The sequence below is a fragment of the Amaranthus tricolor genome, chromosome 3, assembly GCF_026212465.1.
Source record: "Amaranthus tricolor cultivar Red isolate AtriRed21 chromosome 3, ASM2621246v1, whole genome shotgun sequence".
In the NCBI taxonomy this organism is placed as follows: domain Eukaryota; kingdom Viridiplantae; phylum Streptophyta; class Magnoliopsida; order Caryophyllales; family Amaranthaceae; genus Amaranthus; species Amaranthus tricolor.
Window position 1 is genome coordinate 27,867,985 of NC_080049.1, and position 7,152 is coordinate 27,875,136.

A 7,152-nucleotide genomic window follows, 5' to 3' on the forward strand; every position below is an offset into this window, starting at 1 on the left:
GACTAATGGTCAAGTGAACCACCTACTCAGGCAATGGAGTAAATATGAAGAAAATTCATACTAGTACAGCAAAATGATGATTCTTGAGAGGGTAGGAGCCAACAAACAAATCTTCTTTCCATAACGTGAAGAATCATTTCCTTCCCAAAACACAAATTCTTCTGAGAGTAAGTTTTTCGGTAGGCATTAAGAATGTTATAAGTAGAGTGTAGATATTTAGAATATTGTAAGTACTTAAATACTCATTCGGTGGGCGTTAAGTAAATTGTAAGTAGACATTAAAGATATTGTAAGTAGGCATTAAGTATATGGTAAGTAGGCTAATAGGCTATGTTTCTCGGTAGTCATTAAGAAATATTGTAAGTAGGCATTTTAAGAATTTTTTGGTGGATATTAAGTATATTGTAAGTAGGCATTAAGGATACTATCAGTAGGCATCAAAGATATATAAGTGAATATTAAGATTTAATAGACTGGGCCTGAGAGACGTCTCTCAAAGAGATGGTCTCTCAAGAGATCGATTGCAATAAAAATGGTTCTTCTCCCCTACTTACTACGCCGTCCTTTTGAGTTTGTCTTCTTTGATTAATTTTGTGTAAGCTTTTTTTAGTCATTAATTAATAAGACGGAGGGCGTATAGTTTTGAATTTTTAAAAAATAAAATAAAATGAGGAGAAAAATATAGAACCCCATAGAAAGGGTATCTCAAGTACTATGGATTGTAACAAAGTAGAAAGATTTAAAATTGCCAAAAAGACCAAAATATGAGGGACCATGAAATCTTTACACTTTATGGACAAATAGTTGGTCATAAGACCTTGTATCCATATGTTCATTCAGCTTTATGGTGAGACTTGGAGTATCAACTAGTGCTCCAGCCATAAACTGATATAAGGCCAAATTAACATCACTATTTTTCCCCATTTGCAAGCACCAAGCTTTATCCATAATCAAATTGTTTTATTATTTTCAAATATTATATTTTATGTTTTTAATTCGAGGTAGATCGTTAGAATATCTTCATAGATAGGAGAAATATTAAACTTAGGTCGTGAGAATAAAAATTCTATTATAAAAATAAAATGAAAGTCTTCAACCACTATACTAATTCTTTTAAATATAAGTATTTTATATTTATATTTATATTTCCTCTGTACTCCTTCATATTTAGATCTAATTTTGGTCATTCGAAACTTCTTTTGAGGATTTTGTTATATTATGAACGTTTAAGTGATGCTCTCTTTTGAATTTGATAATGGAAATATTAGAATAATAATATTTTCTCTATCTCGGTACTAATAATTTCTTTAGTTTTTGCACAAGTTTTTAAAACTATAAGTTAATGCAAAAGAAATAAAAGTTAAGAATTTTCGTGGGGTTCAAACAAATGTAAACTACAAGTTTTTAGATAGGAAAATGAGAAATTCGTAATAGTAAAGTTGTTTAGCTCCAGGCCACCATGGCACCATAGAACAACCCACATTGTCACTAGGATTCAATTTATCCAATCTAATTCAAGAAAAAGGTCTTATGTGAATAGTAGATGTCACAATGAGATTATAAGTTTAAATTCTTTTAAAAATAAGAAAAACCTACTTAAAATAATCTAATATTTTTATGATTTTCCTACCCTAATTCCACCCATTGATTAGCTATGAATAATTCTAACTTTTAAGATTATTTGCCTTGAGTAAATTTGAATAACTCGATCTGTTATAATAGGTAATTCACTAAAAAGTACACTAAAAATTAATGTAAAATTTGAGAAAATTTTTTAAAACTTATATAAAAAATTCTGAATAATAAAAAAATCAGAATTTTTTTTTCAATATTTTTTGATTTTTTTTCAACATTCTATTTTTAACTATTTTTTAAAAAACTTAACTTGCTATAGTAAGTCATGAGGTTACCGGGTTTACTTCAGGAAAATACCTTCCAAAGTTTGGATTATTTATGATTAACTAATAAGTGGAATTATTATCAGAAAATCATGAAAAAATTAAATTATTCTAAAAAAAATTTCCTTATCCTTCCACCATCCAAATGAACTCCAATCATCTCCTCTTCAATTTACAAGTCTAAATTGCTAAAACCTAAATCGACACAAAAAATCACTAACCTAAAAAATTAAGTTATCCATTAACTCTAATTTGTGAGACGCATTAGATATACACGTTAAATAATTTAATTAATATAAATTTATAAAAAATTAAAAATATAAATTTCTTATTTTGAAGTGTTTCTTAAAGATGGTCTTGAGCATTTAAGTGGTCTTTGGTAGCATATTAGTGACAAGTGACAACCGTTACAAGGCAACACCCACCTCGAATTGAGCATTTTTCATGCCTACAACCCCTAAACCTTGGAGAATATTATCCACTCATTTCTCAACACGTTGTTATTACATTCCTACCGCATTACCCCGCGCATTTTAGCACCTACTCGTACGCTCTCAGACCCCAACCGCTTTGGCAGAAGCTAACATGCACTTGATTCCTTTTTTTATTTTTTTTAATTTTTTTATTTTTATTTTTCCCTTTATTTTTATTCTTTGAGAAAATAGAAAAGCTATCTCTTTCAGACGAGATTCAGTTAACAAACTACCAATATAATTTAACCGGTGAGAGGCGAGTAAGACCACCCCTGGATCAGTATATAAAACAGAGCATTTCCCCAAACAGACTCATATATAAAAATAATAAATAAAAATAAAAATAATAAAAAAATATTCTGGGGTTATGGCACCTCTAAAGCTGCAGTTTCTTGAGATTCGTGTCGGGTGTGTTTGATTTCTTATATTCATTTTCATTTTCTAAAGGGTATAGTACTTCTCACTGAAAGTAAGGAAAGAAAGAAAGAAAACTTCATTAATTGAAGATAACTTGAGTTACCCAGATCAGTAATCGTACCAATTTTAATGGGTATGTTTCGACTTTCTCAAATTTAATTCTTTTATTTACCCATCAAAATCCAATCTTTGTTTCATTGTATTTTTTTTGATTTTGTTGGATTTTGTGTTGATGTAATGGGAAAAGAAGGGTACTGATTCATTGAGATTCCCTTGAATTTGGTGTTGAATTGGGGGTTTTTGAGGATGATTTTGATTGGGGATGGGATTCACTGAATCTGGAGACTTTTCTGGTATTTGTGCTTCAAATTTTTGGTCTGCCATATCTATAGCCTGTCCCACACAAACCCCATATTTATGGCCTGACATTCTTATGTATTCTGTGTTTTATATCATTGGTCATTTCCTTGCATTTTGATTCCTGTGTTGTAATTTTCTTGAAAGCTGCTTTTATGGGTTAGTTTTTCTCTTGTTTTTCCCCCTTTAGAAGTGCTTGTTTTTGATTGGTGAATCATGGTACTGTTTTTCTCTGGATTATAAATTGATTGTTTTGTGTTTTCAGAGTCAAACAAGAGCTTTTCTCAAGATATGGATGATGAATATGAGAAATTGATCAGAAGAATGAACCCTCCAAGGCATGTTACATTCTCTTAGTTCTTCTATAATGTACTACTTCCTCCGTCCCATTATATTTGTTACTGATTGTGATATTTTTCTACACAACATGTCACAATAATGTCACAATCAGATGCGAGTATCTCAAAACGGAGAAAGTATTTCTTTTGTTGGAAAAGGGATACAGGGACACAATCTTATTTTAATCATTTGTTTATCAGGGTTGTGGTTGACAATGAAAGTTGCAAGAATGCAACAGTAATACAGGTAATTCCCTTATTGTGTGCATATAATCCTATCAGATTTGCTTAGTGGGTATTTAGAAAAATAGTTTATTAACCGATCTTGGCTTGTTTTGATATAAATAGAGGGTTAGGTGGTCAAATAAGATAATGCTAATGTTTGTTAAACTAGTTGGTTATAAATAAACTATTTTTAAACAAGCTGTTCATAGCAGTGGTTTTAAAGTCAACTGGTCAAATCAGTCATTATAATCAGGTATTAGCCGTTTTCCTAACACCCCCTAACTTCTAGCTTTTTATATTCGGGGTTACCTATCTTTACAAGTAGGCGGTGAGAATCGAACCCTAACACGAGGATGAATGGAAAAGCCATCCATCACACTGTGATAACCCAAGATTGTCAACTTCCCACTTTTGGTACTTAACATATAGCTGTCATTTTCTGATGCAGGTGGATAGTGCAAATAGGCATGGAATACTTCTTGAAGTTGTTCAAATCCTTACTGATCTTAACCTTGTGATAACTAAGGCTTATATATCATCTGATGGTGGATGGTTCATGGATGGTAGGTGCTATTTAACTTTTTGTAATGTTGTATTGTATATTAAAGCATAATTTTTTCTGACTTTTTTCCTTGCCATGTTCAAAACTCAGTTTTTAATGTGACTGATCATGATGGGAACAAGATCACAGATGAAGAAATCCTTGATTATATTCAAAAGGTAAACGTATTTAGCTCTATGTCATTCAGACTCTTCATTTTGCTTCACGTATCCGTGTTCGATCCTTGATGCTCAGACATTGGTATGGCACATAGACAATTCATTTTAGGTGTTAAAATGGAATATTTAAACGTTTTCGGCACTTGGACACTTACCAATATCCGACGTTAATACCCGAGTTCAAGTAACATAGATTTAGCTTATATAGTACTTTGCTGGGTTAGAATGAGTTGCTACACCTTTTGTTTTCGTGTTGTCCAATCCACTATTTTGCTAGTTAAAATCTATACTTGCGCCTAATTAAAAATTACAACAAAGTTGATATGACGAGAAGATGCATTGAAAAAAATCAAACAATATTCCATCTGACTATATTTTTCAAAAAATACTAATTATTATGCAAGTCTAGCAACTAATTCCAACCTGAGTTAGTAATATTTTGATTGATTAATTTGTTTAACTAATTGTTAATTTTCATATAATAACCTGAAATTTGTGCTATATATCAGTCTTTAGGTCCAGATTCCTCATGTTTTGGAAGATCAGTTGGGGTAGTTTCATCAACAGAATACACTACTATTGAGATGATTGGAAGAGACAGGCCAGGACTTCTATCTGAGCTAACTGCTGTACTGTGTCACCTCAAATGCAATGTGGTGAACGCCGAAATCTGGACTCATAATACTCGAGCTGCATCGGTGATGCACATAACCGATCAACAAACTGGTTTTGCAATCACCGACTTAGAGAGGCTTTCGAGGATCAAGGAACTTCTATGCAACGTGCTCGAAAGTAGTCATTCAAGGGAAGCTAAAACCAAGGTGACTCATGTCACCACACACGCTGAACGAAGACTTCATCAAATGATGTTTGACGATAGGGATTATGAACAAGTTGGTGACGAGGAAGAGGAAGATGACGACAGGCAGAGGCCAAATGTGGGCGTTGTTAATTGGTACGACAAAGATTACTCGGTGGTTAGTGTTCGGTGTAAAGACAGGCCGAAGCTTCTCTTTGATACAGTTTGTACATTAACTGATATGCAATATGTCGTTTTCCATGGTAGTGTTGATGCTGAAGGGCCTGAAGCTTATCAGGTATACTTTATCATCTTGTGGTTGATTAACATGTTTAGTGTTTAGTAAAGGAAGCAATTTCTTGTAGAATTTACATTTGACATTATTGTTTGTGTCAGGAATACTACATTAGGCATATCGATGGATCTCCGGTTAAATCGGATGCGGAGAGGCAAAGGATCATACATTGTCTTGAGGCTGCTATTAGAAGAAGGGTTTCCGAGGTACTAGTTGTGCAAGTTACCTAATAGCTATAGTGAGTATTTGCCAAATGGTTGTTAGCCGTTGGCTGTTGGCTGTTGGCTGTTTTTTTTAGTTGGTCTGAAACTGCTGGCTGTTTTTGGTAAGTCTTATTTCGGAGTGTAACAAAGTTGATAAAATTTCAGGGTTTGAAGCTCGAGTTATGCACAACTGATAGGCCTGGACTACTCTCGAATGTGACACGAATTTTTCGAGAGAATAGCCTTACAGTTACCCAAGCAGAGGTGACAACACGGGGAGGCAAAGCTGTTAACACCTTCTATGTCCGTGATGCTTCAGGCTATCCGGTTGATGCCAAGACAATAGACTCGATAAGACAAGTTATCGGACAAACGATACTAAAAGTGAAGGGAAACAGCAGCAAAGAACGGAAACAGAAAGCGGCTGAAGAGTCTCAATCTAGCATATTTGGGGGTCTCTTTAAGTCGAGATCCTTTTGTAATTTTGGATTGGTTAGGTCCTACTCTTAAAAAAGATATGTAATCCCGTTCATTTCTGTAAATGTTAGGCCATTGTAGTGGACAAACATCATGATTCAGAATAGGGAATTATGGAATTCCAACTTCTAGTTGGTACTTGGTATCCTTATTAGGAGCATTGGTCTTTTTGAGTGAACATTACTCATGTTGAGTAATACAAGTGTAAATACTAGTTGTTGGTTACTTGTCTCTATCAATTTACGGTTTTTCTGATCTATATATCAGGATTCAGGTGCATATGTTTAGTTTACGAAATAGGTAAACTTGTTGAAATATGATTTGTAATATTCTCTAAGATTGACAATAATAGTAAATTTTTAGAGAATATATCAATTTAATTTTAACAAATTTATCTATTTTGTAATCTAACCTATGCATCAGGTGCATAGATAAGAAAAACTGATTAATATAATTTTCTAGTTGCGAATTATATTGTGCAAATTGTTGTAAAATGGTCAATATTTCTCATTTCTCAACTAAATTATTTGAAAATGGTGTTTTTTGTCTTCAAGTTCCGGTATTAGCGGCATAAAATGCAATATATTAAGCATAAACATGCTCACTTTGACCAAGACTATGAATGTAGATTTCCACTAGTATGACTGACAAATCCAAGAACGTAACGTAATTATAGCTTTTAAAATTAACTCCATTAATTCAAATTGAGTATGATCCGACTTTATTCTAGATAATATGTATATATAAATCAAATCAGATTTATCAAAGATCAGAATATTTACATACAAACAAAAGTAAAAATTAAGTCGATCTGAAATATAGTTGAACCTGCATGAATACCCGTCTACATATAATCGGATAATCCTTAGACAGAAGTAGTACGTAGACAAGAAAAGGGTCTAAAATTCCAACAATAAGAAAAAAAGAGGGTCTAAAATGGGTAAAGATGA

General features: G+C 32.8%; 1 protein-coding gene across 1 annotated transcript; it reads left to right on the top strand.

Annotated features, from left to right (window-relative positions):
* The first annotated feature begins 2,274 nt into the window (after positions 1 to 2,274).
* On the top strand, positions 2,275 to 6,699 carry LOC130809393 (ACT domain-containing protein ACR4). Its single transcript, XM_057675162.1, has 8 exons — positions 2,275 to 2,921; positions 3,411 to 3,483; positions 3,685 to 3,730; positions 4,157 to 4,271; positions 4,361 to 4,428; positions 4,938 to 5,525; positions 5,624 to 5,728; positions 5,891 to 6,699. Exons 1-8 carry the CDS (start codon positions 2,918 to 2,920, stop codon positions 6,233 to 6,235), a joined length of 1,344 nt encoding a protein of 447 aa, XP_057531145.1. The 5' UTR covers positions 2,275 to 2,917; the 3' UTR covers positions 6,236 to 6,699.
* The last annotated feature ends 453 nt before the right edge of the window (positions 6,700 to 7,152 follow it).

Bases quoted from the DNA above. Each gene is read 5' to 3' on its own strand.
- LOC130809393 (XM_057675162.1), top strand. The intron at 3,484-3,684 runs GCATGTTACATT...TTTGTTTATCAG, and splicing joins AGAAGAATGAACCCTCCAAG to GGTTGTGGTTGACAATGAAA. The intron at 4,272-4,360 runs GTAGGTGCTATT...TTCAAAACTCAG, and splicing joins TGGTGGATGGTTCATGGATG to TTTTTAATGTGACTGATCAT.